Source organism: Neodiprion lecontei, chromosome 6 (genome assembly GCF_021901455.1).
Source record: "Neodiprion lecontei isolate iyNeoLeco1 chromosome 6, iyNeoLeco1.1, whole genome shotgun sequence".
NCBI classification, from domain to species: Eukaryota; Metazoa; Arthropoda; class Insecta; order Hymenoptera; family Diprionidae; genus Neodiprion; species Neodiprion lecontei.
In genome coordinates this window covers 30,455,763-30,472,268 of record NC_060265.1, presented here as the reverse complement: position 1 = coordinate 30,472,268, position 16,506 = coordinate 30,455,763, and the positions used below count along the sequence as shown (strand labels likewise).

General features: G+C 46.7%; 2 protein-coding genes across 5 annotated transcripts in view; both read left to right on the top strand.

Moving 5' to 3' along the window:
• LOC107224420 (nucleolysin TIAR) overlaps positions 1-16,506 on the top strand; it is a 310,510-nt gene that overhangs the window by 158,607 nt on the left and 135,397 nt on the right. The window lies entirely within an intron of this gene.
• Positions 1,120-8,777, top strand: LOC124295183. The gene is made up of 2 exons (XM_046744108.1): positions 1,120-3,784; positions 7,341-8,777. Exons 1-2 carry the CDS (start codon positions 2,522-2,524, stop codon positions 7,365-7,367), a joined length of 1,290 nt encoding a protein of 429 aa, XP_046600064.1. The 5' UTR covers positions 1,120-2,521; the 3' UTR covers positions 7,368-8,777.

Sequence of the window (16,506 nt, the reverse complement as noted above, 5' to 3'; positions counted from 1 at the left end):
GGCCGGTTTCCTTCCTCTTACTCGGCTGCGGTGCCACCGCGTGTCGACCGGATGCGGCGCCGTTGACGCTCGCTTCCGGAATATTAGCCCGATTAAAAAGCTCCGGGAGCCGAGTGCACGTGCCGCCGAATCGGCCCGATTTTTCGCCGATCCTGCAACCCTCGAAACCTCCCCCGGGAACTCGCCTAATCTATCCCGAACCCAGCCGCTGGATGGGACGCGTAATTCCTACGCTATCGTCGTTTGCCTCGCATTTGCTCGTGACGCGGCGGTATTTTTCACCGACGAATAACACGTCCTCGACTCGGTGACACACCCTGCGACTCGCCTGGTCACCGGGCATTAACCAAACCCCGTGGTCCCCACAGACGTACCTATCATGTCTGCCGAAGTGGGCGAAGGGTTTTCGGCAGTTTCGGTTTACGATCCAGAAGTCGCGGGCCGAGCGGCTGCGGGATTTAAAAAATTGACGGAAGTATTTGGCGTCTTTGAAATGAAAAATCAAAGCAGCTAACGTAGATCTAATCACGGGTTGGTCGACTTCTTCGGATGTTTTTTCATGCTTGTTTCTTTCTTCCCAATGTCACAGAAATTTAATATCATTCAAGTCTGAATTGGGATTTTACGAGTCCTTGTTTCTTGAACAATGAAAAACGTAGATCTGTTACGAAATATGGTCGGCGGACCTTTGGGGAATAAAAACGGATAATAGGTTTCCGCGACGTCCCCCCTGATTTAAAATTGAAGAGATCTGAATATACATTCCGTAGTTTTGAACAATACCTTCGGGGCGCGGGATGTTTCTCCCTTGTACCTTGCCCTCGATACTTTTCAACCGATCGGAAATGTATCGCAGTGCAAATAAGGTAAGAGTAACAAGTATACCGAATATTCAGTAGGGTCTATATATATATATATGCATACGTAGAGTGGGTAATAATAATAGAGAAACGAGAAACCGAGGTAAAAGTTTTTTCTCTTCTCTCCGTACGCGCGTGGCGCTCGCAACAATTTATTCCCCTTTAATACCCGGCGAAGCCCGGACACGTCTCGCGGACAGACCCTGTTCAGTGCCTGAGCGTCGTTTTGTGCCCGTGTCATTGCAATCTCGAGTGCGAGCCGCGCTCGAACGATTCGTCTCCGCAGGGATGCCAAATCTCGCGTAGATGAGGAGGCGAGCGCGCATCACGCATTTTTTTAAAACAGTCGAGTTAAGTCGTCCGTCTAGTGACGATCGTGAGTGACGCCGTGCGTTCTCTCGTAACACAACCAAAAGACGAGAGGCCCAAATATCCTCTCGTATCGTTCGCTCCTCGGAGTAAGGTAGATGAGTACGGCCCGAGTGTCTCTCATTCTACACGGGACCGAGTGCCCATACACGCATACCAAGGGTCTTGCACCCTTCCATCATACAACGAGCCCGAGCGCTCTTGGTGTACTACCAACACCAATCATTCATACACGTTCGCTCTACGGAGTAAGGTAGATGAGTACGGCCCGAGTGTCTCTCATTCTACACGGGACCGAGTGCCCATACACGCAAATCATACGAAATTCGATCGAATCGAATAAAACAAAAATCACAATACGAAACGAACTCGAGATCGCGGTGGCGCGAGCCAAACGGGCTGTAATCGGCATATACACATTCATATACACAATCGACACATACTTTTATACGTTTACAAAATACACGTTCATACTTCGTGGGTTTTTATGCCGCAAGGCTTTTCCCACAAGAGCCAATAAACATTCATAATTCGATGGCTCAAACGCGAGAGTTTTTTTATTCAAGAAAACCTCAACCTCTATCCTTCACCCAAATAAAAAGGGTTCAATTCAAAACTACGAGGCAACTTCGCCTATGAAGAAGCTTCGACTATACAAATTTGGTGTCAGAATCGGGATACGAACACACGCCCGCATAGAGGACAAGAAGAAAAAGGTGCAAACGTGCATCGTATTCAATAAATCGTGCCACTCTTCGACTAGCCAGCCATCGTCTCCAAACTCGTCACCCCCCAGTTCGCCATCGATGGAAAACGATCATCATCTACAAAAAGATAAGTACACAAACGGTACAAGATTCTTAATATCGTATTATACACTTTCTCTGGCGTTATACGTCTTTCTATAGTTCATAACGTTCGACGTAGTCGAAAACACATTTCGGTCCAACGCACGCTTTGTGTGAAGAACGTAGCATGCATATATCCGACGATCACGTGTATAAAACATAGGTCTCGTTTTCTGTTATGAGAGTCTCGATATCTAGGCGTTGAAAGATAACCGTCGCACGGGGAGGTTTGTTTACACTTGACGCGGGCCGCGCTCGCTCTCTTGATCTTATACGGTGAAAGACGGACGAGTTCGCGCGCGTTTTCGAAAAGATACGCGCTGCACGGGGAGAGGCTTAGAGCCGACCCTTGAAAATCAGTCCAGCTTCGACATCGAACGCATAGACGTCGTATCCTGTTTTTTCTCGAAGATCTCAAATATTTGTACGCACAAGCTCAGTAAAATGGCTGCCCGCGTAAAGTTTATTAATCAAAAGCGTGCGACTTTAAAGGCGAACATTACCAAACTTAAGCGACTCACGGAGGACGCGGATTTTGAACCCGCGAACATAAAAATGCGGGCGGATCGTGTAAAAGAACAATTTCGAACATACGAGGAATTACACGATGAACTCGCATTATTAACCGACGGAGACGGTGACAACGTCGATGACTTCGACGAGTTGCAAGATCGATTCTACGCGATCATAACTAAAATCGAGACAGATTTATCATCGACAGCACCACAACATCCCGGTGTAGCAAACGTGACGTCGCTGCCGATCGACGGCACGCGTCGACTTAAATTGCCGGTCGCCGACCTCCCAAGGTTCGACGGCAACATCGAAAAGTGGCTATCGTTTAAAAATACATTTTTGACAATGATCGACTCTCGCGAAGACATAACGAAATTACAAAAATTCTTGTATCTAAAAAATTGCCTAGAGGGTGACGCGTTAAATAAAATTCTCATTTACAACGTGAGCGAAGAAAATTACGGGACGGCATGGAAGTTACTTCTAGATTCGTATGACAAGACTCGAATTTTGATAGTAAAACATCTCGACGCGATCCTCGAGTTGCCCGCGGTAAAAAAGGCGACACATAAAGATTTAGCGCGACTCGTCGACGACATGCGCCAACACGTGAACATGCTCGCGTCATTGGACGTGATACCAGATGAACACTTATTAGTCCGGATAATCGAGCGCGCGTTACCCAACAATATTCGGGTGAAGTGGGAAGAGACGCTCAATCTCGACACCTCGCCAACGCTCGAGCAAATTTACAAATTCGTCTCCGAGACCGCGTTTCGTTTATATACGCTCGAACAAGATGTATCGCGTTCCAAAACAGAGACCAATTACAAACGACTGCTTCCGAATTATAAAGATCAAAGCGGAATCAAGACACGACGCGGAGAAAATGGCGCGCGTACGTTAGCGATAGGCACGTCAGCAAAGTGCGTAGTGTGCAAACGGGAGAGTCATCCCATATACCAGTGTCGCGAATTTCAAAAAATGACGGTTCATCAACGGTGGAATTTCGTCAAGAGTTCATCGCTCTGCAAAAATTGCCTGCGCTCGCACCGCGGCAAATGCACTTCGACGCATTGCAAAAACTGCTCCAGGTTTCACCACACTCTTTTGCACAACGAATCTCCTGCTGCATCCACCCATGCGACCCAAGAAACGATACCATCGGATACACCTAAGTCGACAACAAAGGTAAATTTAACATGTAGCAAAATGATTACATACAGCTTCACGTCAAGGGCGTTACAGTCGCAGTTAATGCTGAGCGCTCAAATACGCGTCAAAGACTCACGCGGTCAATACCTAAAACGTCGCGCTTTGTTAGACACTTGTGCGACAGCGCATTTTATCACGGAGGATCTTGTGAGAGAATTGAAACTACCGATACGCGCGTGCACGATCGCGGTAGGAATGATCGACGACGCAAATACAATTTCTAAAGGCGCGGTCGAATGTACATTTTATTCGATACACGATAATTTCAACAAAACTCTCACGTTTCTGGTCATACCGAAAATAGCTGATAACGTACCGAACGAAATCTTTCCTCGCGAATCAATCGACTTACCGCGGAATGTAAAATTGGCCGATCCGCAATTCCATTTGCCTGGAAGGATCGACATCCTCATCGGGTCAGGGACAACGTTGTCATTATTATCGATCGGACAATGTGATTTGTCCCGCGACGGCTGCGATCTCGTCTTACAGAAAACTCAGCTCGGCTGGGCCGTTGCCGGCGGAAAATCAAACACGACGGTCGGGAAACGAACGTCGTGCCAACTAACCGAATTAAAGGAAACAATCGAAAAATTCTGGTTGCTCGATGATGCAAACGCTGGTCAAAGAAAATTATCAGAAAATACAAGCTGCGAAACTCATTTCATTCGAAACGTCACTCGCGAACCGTCGGGACGGTACGTCGTTCGTCTGCCGTTCCGCAGCGCCGATCGAGACCTCGGTGATTCGCGATCTATGGCTTTGCGACGATTTGCTGGCTTGCAAAAAAGGCTTAACGCGGACCCGGTCCTTAAAGCGGAATATCATCGCGTTATGAATGAGTACATAGAACTAGGCCATATGTCACTCGTTGTCGACGAATCGCTACCCGGTTATTATCTCCCACACCACGTGGTCATAAAGGCGACAAGCGCTACGACGAAGACCCGAGTTGTCTTCGATGCGTCCGCCAAAACAAGCATGGGAGTGTCGCTTAACGATACGCTGATGGTCGGCCCGACTATTCAATTGAAACTAATCGAGCATCTTTTACGATTTCGCAGTTATAAATTTGTGATTACCGCGGACATCGCGAAAATGTACCGACAAATTTGGATCGCCCCCAGCGATCGTCGGTACCAACGAGTTTTCTGGCTCCAACAGGAAAGAATTCGCGTATTCGAACTAAACACCGTAACGTTCGGCGTGTCGTCGGCTCCGTTTCTTGCGATACGAACCGTACAAAAACTTGCAAGCGATGAGAGCGCGGATTATCCTAAGGGGGCCGAGGTTTTAACGCGCGACTTATACGTCGACGATTTGTTATCAGGGGCAAACACCTTTGAGGAAATCGTACAAATTCGGGACGAAGTGATCGAAATATTGAAGCGTGGCGGATTCGACATTCGACAATGGGCGTCAAATCACCCGCAGGCCCTAAATAATTTGAGCAAAAAAACCGCAGATATCGATTTTCTGACAGACGAAAATCCTGTGCACAAAACACTCGGTATATCATGGAACGCGCGGAATGACGACTTCCTTTATACGGTGAAACGTATCGAGCCCTCCGAGAAGGTCACAAAACGATATATCTTATCAGAAATCGCGAAAATTTTCGACCCCCTCGGTTTACTCGGTCCGGTGATTCTCACCTCGAAAGTGATTATGCAACGATGCTGGAAAGCAAAAACTACATGGGACGAGTCCGTACCCAGCGCGTTAGATTCCGCATGGCGATCGTTCGCGGAACAACTGTCATTAATCAACAATTTAAAGATTGACCGATACGTTTCGACAAATAACCCAATCGATATCCAGATTCACGGATTTTGCGACGCGAGTCAGACGGGTTACGGAGCTTGTATATACGTGCGCTCTTGCGAGCAGGACGGCGAAATTCGCGTAAGACTTTTCTGTTCAAAGGGACGGGTGGCTCCGCTAAAAGATCAAACCATCCCTCGACTCGAACTCTGCGGCGCTTTGACACTTGCTCGCTTATATCGCGAAGTCCTCGAGGTAACGAGCTTTCGCGTGGACAAGACAATTTTCTGGTCAGACTCGACAATAGTTTTACAATGGCTAAACAAACATCCGAGCGTCCTAAAGGTGTTTGAGGCACATCGCGTCGCAGAGATACAGGAAGTCAGTAAAGACGCGGAGTGGCGGCACATCCGGACTGATCAGAATCCGGCAGACGCGTTATCGCGAGGTCAATTTCCACGGGAATTTTTAAATAACGACTCGTGGCTTCGGGGGCCTGCGTGGCTAACTCAGCCCGAATCCGTTTGGCCGCAAGTCGCGGTAACGCCTCAGAAGGATTTACCGGGGATTAAAAAATCATTGTGCATGTTCTCGCAATCGCAATCGGAAGAAATTTTCAAAAATTTCTCGTCATACACACGATTGATTCGTGTCGTCGCGTACTGCTTACGTTTCTCACCCAACAATAATGTCAAGGGCGCTTTAACAATCAAGGAAATTGAGGAGGCAGAGTATCGCGTTATTCGATTAATCCAACAAGCGCACTTTCAAGACGAAATCGATCGTCTTTTATCCGAAGAAAGGGTGAAATGCGCAAAACTCGGATCTCTGAATCCGCGAGTCGACGAGAGAGGCTTGATTCGCGTCGGTGGTCGTATAAATAAGGCCGATATCTCGCTCGATCAAAGAAATCCGATCCTTCTTCCGTCGCGACATCACGTAACCGACCTTTTGATTCGTCACACGCACGAAAAATTCTTTCACACTGGGATCCAATCGACATTATATAGTATCCGGCAAAGATTCTGGATACTAGACGGCAGAAATCAAATACGTAAAGTCGTGCGACGTTGCGTGCGATGCATCCGGTTTCGGGCTAAACCAGAGACGTACAAGATGGCCGATTTGCCAAAATCTAGAGTAGACAATGCACCGCCGTTCTACCACACGGGAGTAGATTATTTCGGTCCGATACTCGCAAAAGAAAAGAAACATCGGAATCGGAGCAGCATTAAAGTCTACGGCTGCGTATTTATTTGCATGTCGACTAAAGCTATTCATATCGAGATCGCAAGCGATCTGTCAACAGACGCGTTCATAGCGGCTTTACGACGATTCGTCAGTCGTCGGGGCATTCCGGGCCATATCTATTCGGACAATGGGACGAATTTCGTCGGCGCGAACAGTCAACTTCGTGAATTTTACGCTGTCAGAGAGTCCGAAGACTTCCGTTCTCAACTGTACGAATTTACGTCGACCAGAAAAATTGAGTGGCATTTCAATCCGCCCCTCTCACCTCATTTCGGGGGTATATGGGAGGCGGCTGTAAAGTCGTGTAAACACCATCTTAAACGCGTCATGTGCGATTTTTTGTTTACGTACGAAGAATTGACTACTCTAGCAATCGAGATTGAGGGCATTCTCAATTCGCGCCCATTGTGCCCTATTTCCACAGATCCAAACGATCCAATTGCTTTAACCCCCGCGCACTTTCTTGTTGGAAGACCGCTCACAATGCTGCCGGAAAATGATCTTTCGCTTGTTCCAGACAACCGAATATCCTCGTGGCAACTAATCACTAAGACACGACAAGAATTCTGGCGCCGGTGGCAACTCGAATATTTGAGCGAGTTACAAAAGAGACAGAAATGGATAAATCCGACCAAAAATATCGCGCTGGACACGGTAGTCCTATTGATTGACAAGAACCAACCATGTATGCAGTGGCGACTGGGTCGAGTGGTGGAACTACATCCTGGAGACGATGGCGTAGTCAGGGTGGTCACCGTAAAAACGACTCGAGGACTCTACAAACGCAACACGAGATCGATTTGCGCTTTGCCCATAAGCGCTTGAGATTATCGGGAGAATTCAACGAAAACGATAATTTTCGAACTCTTCTCAGTTGAAATTTACAATTGATTCTTTCTAATTTTTCAAATTCGAGTTTTCGATTCATACTTACGCAAGATTCAGTCAATATACTATGTAGATGTAAGCCAAGGATATTTCTTCAAGGTCATATTCCAATTAATTATTTACTCTATGCATAAAATATCAACTTTAGACTTAAGGTAATCGCTGTAAAAGGATCAGTTATAATAAGGTTAATGACATGTACTACTATTTGCATAATTTTGTTCGTTAGCACTCCCAACGGGGGGAGGGTGTTCAGTGCCTGAGCGTCGTTTTGTGCCCGTGTCATTGCAATCTCGAGTGCGAGCCGCGCTCGAACGATTCGTCTCCGCAGGGATGCCAAATCTCGCGTAGATGAGGAGGCGAGCGCGCATCACGCATTTTTTTAAAACAGTCGAGTTAAGTCGTCCGTCTAGTGACGATCGTGAGTGACGCCGTGCGTTCTCTCGTAACACAACCAAAAGACGAGAGGCCCAAATATCCTCTCGTATCGTTCGCTCCTCGGAGTAAGGTAGATGAGTACGGCCCGAGTGTCTCTCATTCTACACGGGACCGAGTGCCCATACACGCATACCAAGGGTCTTGCACCCTTCCATCATACAACGAGCCCGAGCGCTCTTGGTGTACTACCAACACCAATCATTCATACACGTTCGCTCTACGGAGTAAGGTAGATGAGTACGGCCCGAGTGTCTCTCATTCTACACGGGACCGAGTGCCCATACACGCAAATCATACGAAATTCGATCGAATCGAATAAAACAAAAATCACAATACGAAACGAACTCGAGATCGCGGTGGCGCGAGCCAAACGGGCTGTAATCGGCATATACACATTCATATACACAATCGACACATACTTTTATACGTTTACAAAATACACGTTCATACTTCGTGGGTTTTTATGCCGCAAGGCTTTTCCCACAAGAGCCAATAAACATTCATAATTCGATGGCTCAAACGCGAGAGTTTTTTTATTCAAGAAAACCTCAACCTCTATCCTTCACCCAAATAAAAAGGGTTCAATTCAAAACTACGAGGCAACTTCGCCTATGAAGAAGCTTCGACTATACAGACCCTAATTTAGGGCAAGGCAATTGTGCCTCGATTTCCTTCTGCCCGGCCGATCCGTATCTCCCCGTTTGTCGTCATATCATTGAACCGCCGCCTTCGTTTCTCCCTCCGCCTCTTCCTCCCGCTTCCGCGGTTATACGGCCACGTTCCGCCACGTGTAATATCTGCCGCCTCACACAGAGGCGCGTGATTAGACGCGTCTGCACCTTTACACACGCACGCAGGCAAGCATTCCCGTATTCCGCCAATCGTTCCCCCCAGTTTTTTACGATCCCTTCTGCCCGAGATCGGCGATGTGATTTTTTATTTAGCGCTGCGCTTGCGGCCTAGATTTAAAAAAAAAACGCCGCGCCTCCCGCATGCGCTGGATCACGTGCCCGTAGGGCATACGCTGCGGGATTATTATAATCTCTCCCTCAGGATTTTCAGATTTCCTTTACCCGCTTTGGAACCCGAACGGCCCGCAATGCTCGCATTGCTCTCACGTCAGTCTGAATTATTTATGATGCATGTAACGCGGCTGAGAACCCCTGACTGCCTTCGACGGTGCGGGTATTACGGTACCTATCGCGAATACGTGATAAGACCTTCCTTAACCCTGCCTGCAGGTGGTTACGCTGCCGAAACGACGCCGAGATAAAAAAATATTGACTTTATACTTCTGCGCATTACGGATTGCAGCCGACATACATTACCGATTTTAGCCTTTTCGCATCAACGTCATTTTCATCTAAAAATAAATTATTTTCCATAAAACTCCAGGCAAATGTGGTTGAAAAAAAAAATTGAAAAACGAGTATTAGGAAAGCTGAGAAATTCCCGCCAGCTCGAGAGAGGCTTTTTGTTTGTCATCTTCCTCACGCTCGGACTGTTTTCATTTAATTTGAACACATAGCACCTTTTCTCTCCTCAATGACAATGAAGTGTAATTTTTCACGGTTTAGAATAGATTGTTACAAATAACTCTGTACGTCATAAGTTCCCTTTTCGCCATTATATTTACACGCCGCATGTATAAGGCCCGCGTATACACGGAGCGCTGTAATTTCATGTACCGTGTAAATTTTTGAGACTCGTACATCATCGGCTTGACCCAGGCACAGCGGTATCCTGAATTACGGTTCTAGCATTAACAGAAGCGCCGAGCCCAGTGTTCACATAAGCGTCTCCGCTCGTGAATCACACGTGTAAACTGTGAGCTGCTGCACACGCGTGCGCTGGATACTTGCAGCTTTTATTCTGTCGCGTATCGCGTCGCGACGTGCAGCTGCATCCTGAAACATGGATGAACAAATATATAAACAAATAAATACGTGTTCGGAATTGTCTGTCGACGCAATAAATATACCGGCGTTCGGAGACGTTCCCTTGACGCGCCCTCAATTCTCTCGTAGTCAAATGATTATTGTTCGTTTCTCGTGGCGGTTATTGCTGCTCCGTTATTTTTTTTTACCGAGAACTTTTTCTGCCCTTTGAGAAGGAGAGTGCCGTCCCACAGGCCTCGTTGTCGCCGTGTCTATGGATTTCACCCCGTTGGCCGAGGGAGCTGACGACGTTGCGAGTTCGACCTCGACACGTGTCGCCCATGCGGGGTGTAATTTAGGGGAAATGCGAGCGTGCGCCACTCCCAATTACACGTAACCCGCGTTGCATTTGTACGCGAAATCTGTGTCGAGAGGTTTTTAAGGTTCCTCGGATACTCCTAATGACGTTCTTGTAACTCGACTGCCGAATTGAAACGTGAACAAAAATGACGGAGTGTGCGTGATATTGTTCAGGCTGAAAAAATTTCCTGTTCGGAGGTCATGGTGGTTTTTTTCCACCGAGTACAAGACGCGATGTAAGCTCGATCCGTATACATGTACCTACATGTGCATGCATATGCAATGTACCAAGAATATAGAGGGAAAAATTCTTTCCACATCGTCGTAGCCTCCATGACGTTACGGTGCATCTCATCGGTACGGCAAACGAGGTTTGATGGACTGTCAAAATGAGTAAAGCTCAAATTTCCTTTCTTCTACTCGGGGGTAAAAATATGCATGCGCATTGCGCAGCTTTTAATACTTGCAGCCTCCGTTGTATATCGCTGGGCTTAGAAGAGGTATTTGATAACATTCCCCCAGGTGCAGTGAAAAGATGCGCGACGTCTCGACGTCGCTGCGTTACAGGGTGCAGGTGGTTTTCAACCACGACGCCACATCACCCTTCCTGAAGAATATTTTCATTCAGTCTCAAGGTGATCGCGTACGTTACACCCACACTACGAAGGCTGCTTATGCACGGAGGATCTCGAGCGCGATGCGCGGCTCATGATCCTCCTTTTTCACAATTTTATTTTCACCTTTCTTTTTTCTTTCTCTCTCCTCTTATTTCCCCACCTCGTTCACCCCCGGCGCTCATGCATACGAGCGAAAGGCAACTTCGGTCGCAACTCGCAGATAACGTGCAACGTGCGCGGACAAACACAGAGGCAGACACACCCGCACACGTTGGCTGGTAATAGCTTCACCCGACGTGGCTCCCAACCAGGCTCTCACGACGAGATATTCGCACCCGGGGGTCGGAATTATATTTATATATTTAGCGCGTCCAATTAGAGACCCGGAGGTGGGCCACAACGCGTACACACTACCCTGATTTTATGCGACTTGATAAATGAATTTAATAAACGGAGGCACAAAGTCAACCGAGAACCAACGAGCTGCGTCCAACGGCACGGCGGCGGCATATGGAGATGACAACGTGCGTCGCGACGCCTCCCTAGACACCCTCTTCCTGCCCGCTGCTCGTGCTGCTTCCGCGAAAATCTCACCCTCGTCTTACTTTTGTCCAGGGACCTCTTCGCTCGCCGCGACCAAATCGTCGTGGTCGCTTTCCTGTGAGTGGAGGATTTGCGATCGTCGTGGAAACTCCCGCAATTGAGAAGTAATGACGTTCGGATATGGGATTTTTCACGTTTTTAAAACGGGGAGCCCAACACCTTGTCTTATGATATATCGAAAAGTGATACCGAATGGAAACGAAGCTGTTACACCGTCGGACTCTTTAAACTCGTTTTCTACTTCATCGACATTCACAGCCCCCGAAGCTGTACCTCTTTGGGAATGGTCTCATATATTTTTCGACTCTTCTTCGTACCTTCGTACTTTTCTCAACGATCTTTTTACCGAGAGCTTAATTTGACGGATTGCAGTACGTCGTCATGTTATAGCTACCATAATTTCACTCGGTCGGGTTATTACTTTCTCCTCTATGTTTCTGCCGCGGTATACATACTCGTACTACTGCGGATACACTCGCCTCTGATTTCTCATTTCTGTAACAGGAATTCGTGGATTATTCAACAGACCACCGTTGCCATTTACGTTTCCACGTGCTTATCTTCCTCTTCCTACTACCCTCCGTCCACATCCAACCCCAATGTATCGAAACGTTAAAGAAGAAAAAACAACGAAGTTCTGAAAAAAAGCAGCACCGTGCTTGAAAATCTCGAGACGTCGAGCATCGGGACCGTGTGGCATTAAAATCTCCACCTCGTTCGGCCGGTGCTTTGAGCTTTGGAGCGGCGCAGCATCCCTTCCACAATTCTGAAAGTCGATATCGGCTGCAGCTTGGGCCCGTATCGTATCTTCGAAGAAGATCTTATTAAGAGCCACGGTCTTAGCGCTGATGGAGAACGTTTCGTTTTACGATCAGCCCTCGCGTCGGAATCTAGTAGGTGGCGGTAGTACCAAGAGCGCCGATGTAATCGAGGACACTGACCGTTCCCGCTCGCGATTACGTCGTCGTCAGATCCACTCATGAAAGTTGATCACGGGTTAAAACTCACGAACCGAGTAATCCGGTGGAACAGCTGCTTCAAAATGCAACTACCTCCGATCGACGAATCCTCTGCACGCAAAAAGGAAACGAAAAAAAAGACGCAAAACAATCGTTGAGTCAATCTTCCCCTTTGTCTTCCACCTTCACCTTCGCCTGCACACGGCTAAGCATTTCCGTAAACGGAATCGCGTCTGTTTCATCCACGTTGCGAGCTGCGCGCGTGAGGCTTGGCACACAATTGCACTGATTGTGTACTTACTCGGAAGTGACGAGCAACCATCAGCCAAGCCCCGTGTGCCAACACGATCGTGGAGCGAGAGTCGATGTGTGTTACGGAAAGTGGGAGGGTGCGTATTCCCAGTGCTAACAGAACGCGTGGCTTTGTTTTTAAGTGAAATTGTTTGAACGGGTATTCGGAAGGTGAGTCTAGGTGTAAATATTGTTCACGCGTTAATTTACACTTTCAAGGGGTGCGTGGATAGGGCTGGCAAGAGAATTCGTTAAAACGCTCTGGACTCTCTCGCTGTTGGAATGTTCAAATTTCGGGCCCGTCTGATTCGTTTCACCTGCGGCTCATACCATGTGCGTATATTCTTCGAAAATGATGAGGTTGATTACGCAAATATTATTCCAGAGTGATATCGTTGGCTGTTACAGTGATTCGATTTTGTTGTAATATTTTTTTTTTTTTTTTGGGCGAATCGAAGGACGATAAATACAATGATTATCGTTTCGATGAAATTGCATCGACTGATTAGCTGATGAAAAACAATGTACAACGGTCACTTTTTCAGCAATTTTAACAGATCGTTATGTTTATACAATCATCTCGTCAATTTAAGCAAATAAATTCGTTCGTTTTAAAAGGTAAATATCGAGATAAATCAATTTTGCCGTTTTGAGAATGAGATTTGTCGTAGGGTAGCAAAAAAAAAAACCATTCAATTACTACGTTCAAATGTGAACTTAAAATCAAAACAGAGGGCTTGGATCTCCCAAAGACTAAATTAACAACTACAGAATCTGGATTTTTTTTTTTTTTTTTCTTAACCGAATGTAATTAAGTCCGTTGATAATCTCGAATCTGCTAAATATTTCGTTTTCTATAGTCATCAGAAATAAATTTCAGGAAATTAGGGTGATGGGAATTAAAAAAACTATATTATTTTTACAACGATAGCTGACAAGTCTTGAGTTCTTGAAGCCGTAACGAGTGAAAAATAATGGAAAACCGCAGTTTTTCTCCTTCACTTTACGTCCGTGCAGATATTTTTCAGGCCCAACCGAGTAATTATGGCTAACGAATATCGGTGGCAGCAATCTCAGAGTCCGAGTGCAGACTGTAATTGTGATATAGAGACCGTGGCAGCTTCTCCAAACCGTTTCTACTTATACCGTTATAATTCTTCGCGAGTTGAAACGGCCGCGCGCGTTGCAGGAAAATTAGCGAAAAACCAGAGATAGATAGAGAAAGTTGGAAGAAAAAATAAAAAATAAAAGGCAAACAACGCAGAGACGCGAACACACGAGCATATCCGGCTCCGGTTCGCCTCTAGCTCTGCGGTTTCTTCGGACGCAGCATGCAGTTTGGGATGCGGGGTTGAAATGTTAAACACATTCTGGGGGTGTAAGCCGGGGGAGGAACAAGCACCGTATTAATCTCTCACCGCGACCTCCTCTCCCTCTCCCTCTCCTTCTTCTTCTTCTTCTTGTCCTCCTCCTTTTCCGTCCTCATCATCCCCTCCTCGTTGCTCGTGCAGGTGGCGAGTGGCTGCAGCCGCACGGGGGTTGAAACGAAACTTAACGTAGCGTACGTACGTCTCAACATCTTTACGCCGTGTGTGCGCTAGGATTATCCCGTGATGAATGTACAAACACACGAGGAGAAGCCCCGTTGCCGCCCGGGGAAATCTGCATGTGCCCTGCAGCAGCGCCACGCTAATTGCTTCCTGCAGGAGCTTCCGCAAAGACCCGCGATTTCTCCGCGCGGTGCTCCTTTCGGGATCCAGCGGGATCCCGCAGGTGAGCGATGGGCCCCGGGACCCTCTCGCGTCAGGATTTACGTCCGGTCTGGTCCTCGCGGCTGAAAATTGAGCGGAATCCCCGCGTCAAAGATAATTGTCACGTCGAGAACACCGAGAGGGACGAGAGCTGCGAGCGTGCTCGTTCATTTTTTGTTCGCCGCGTGTCAAATTCGTCCTGAACGACGTGACGCGAATTCCGGCTGCCCGTTTCCTCGATCGCCGCCACCGCTTTTCAGTCGACGAAAATTTGGAAACTGAAAAAAAGCTGAGCGGTGGACAACGTCCGCCACTCGACTCGCAGTTTTTCTTTCTTTCTTTTTTTTCTCTCTCTCTATCTTCCAAACTGATGAATGAATATTCAAATTTTCCGTACCTGAAATCGAGCCGGTGTTCTTATCTCACGCAGTGTTATGATTATTGCACTTTCGATTCGCAACTGTTATGACGATATCACGGATCCTGTACGCGTGGCTTTCGACGATTATTTTTTCCACCTCTTTACCGTATTCGCAAACCTTCGGGGCATCCGTAACTCGTTCGAAATGTATTGTTATACATGAATATGTAAAATTAAATTGAACAATTTTTCATCAGCAACGATTTTAATTAAATTATCATACTTTATTCGGTTATTTATTCATTAGTCTATCAGATTAAATTGGCTTTCGTATATTTTTTTTCGAATATTTATGTGCACGCATACTATCCGTTAAAATGGCGTTTTTAATTGTAATATTTTCCATTCAGTGTATTCCCATCAGTAATTTCTTGCAAAAAAAAATGATAAAAAAACAAAAAACAATAACAAAGATAAATAAATAAATCGTCAAGACTCCGGATATTATATCGCAATTCGAAGATTCGCAAAACACAGGTTAGATGCAGGGACGCTACCGTAACAGAACGTCGCGTCCTTTGAGTCCCTGGAAGCAGAGTCGAAGTTTGCGGACTCCTGAGCTGCTGCGGAGCCTTTTCGTTCCCTTCGAAAATTCCGTCGGCATGCCAAGAGCGTGCCGTAGGCATACCGTGAACATGCCGCAGGCATACCGTGCCAAATTATCTACCCACCGTCATTCCCGCTGCACTGTTTACAAAATAAGGGAGATCCACGGTCAGACTAGCTCGCCAAACGAAACGGTCAAATTATATCCGGCTCGGCTTCGCCGTTGCGGACGCTTAATTCCGCGAGAGGGTGAGCGGTGTGCATTGGAAGAAAAAAAATTGGTGAAATCGTGAAGTACGTGCGAGCGCAAATGTTTGCTGCAGCCGGTAATCGTATTACGGTTGAAATTGCATACGTACACGTATTTGTTATTTTTTTTTATTCATTTTTGGTGGTGGTAATTCGTTTTTTTTATTTATTTGTTTTTATTTTTATTTTTCAATTCCTTTCTTCTCACCCCGTTTATAGTATTCGTCGCTCTTCTAGCCGGCCCCGCCTAATTACTATGGACCACGCACGCCAGGAATTAATAATGAAAATAAAATATCGCCGCGAAAGGGGCGAGGGGGGTGGGGGGCAGCTAGCCGTGGCACGGGGTGAAGGGTGGTTTTGGCCCAACCCCCGCGGCACCAGCCAGTAATATACATAATTAAACATACGTGACTTATCTGCTGAAAAATGTTTCGTTTAACACCCCTAGCCGTGGGAGACAACCCCCCACCCCCATCAACGCAGCGTTGCGGGCTTGTGCTGCTACCCTGGAGATACCGCGGCCATGCCGCGTGCATACACGATATCATACTGGGAATTTTTGCAAACGATTATTTTTATTATTTCACAGTTTCTTTTTTTTTTTTTTTTTTTTGTCTCTCTCCCTCTTCTTCTCCGCGAGCTTCTCTTTTCGATGTTTATTTCTATTTTTTAGCTCCCGC

Coding starts and splice junctions, on each gene's coding strand:
- LOC124295183 (XM_046744108.1), top strand. CDS start 2,522: ATGGCTGCCCGCGTAAAGTTTATTAATCAAAAGCGTGCGACTTTAAAG. Junction 3,785..7,340: donor CACCTAAGTCGACAACAAAG/GTAAATTTAACA, acceptor CGCTTGTTCCAG/ACAACCGAATATCCTCGTGG.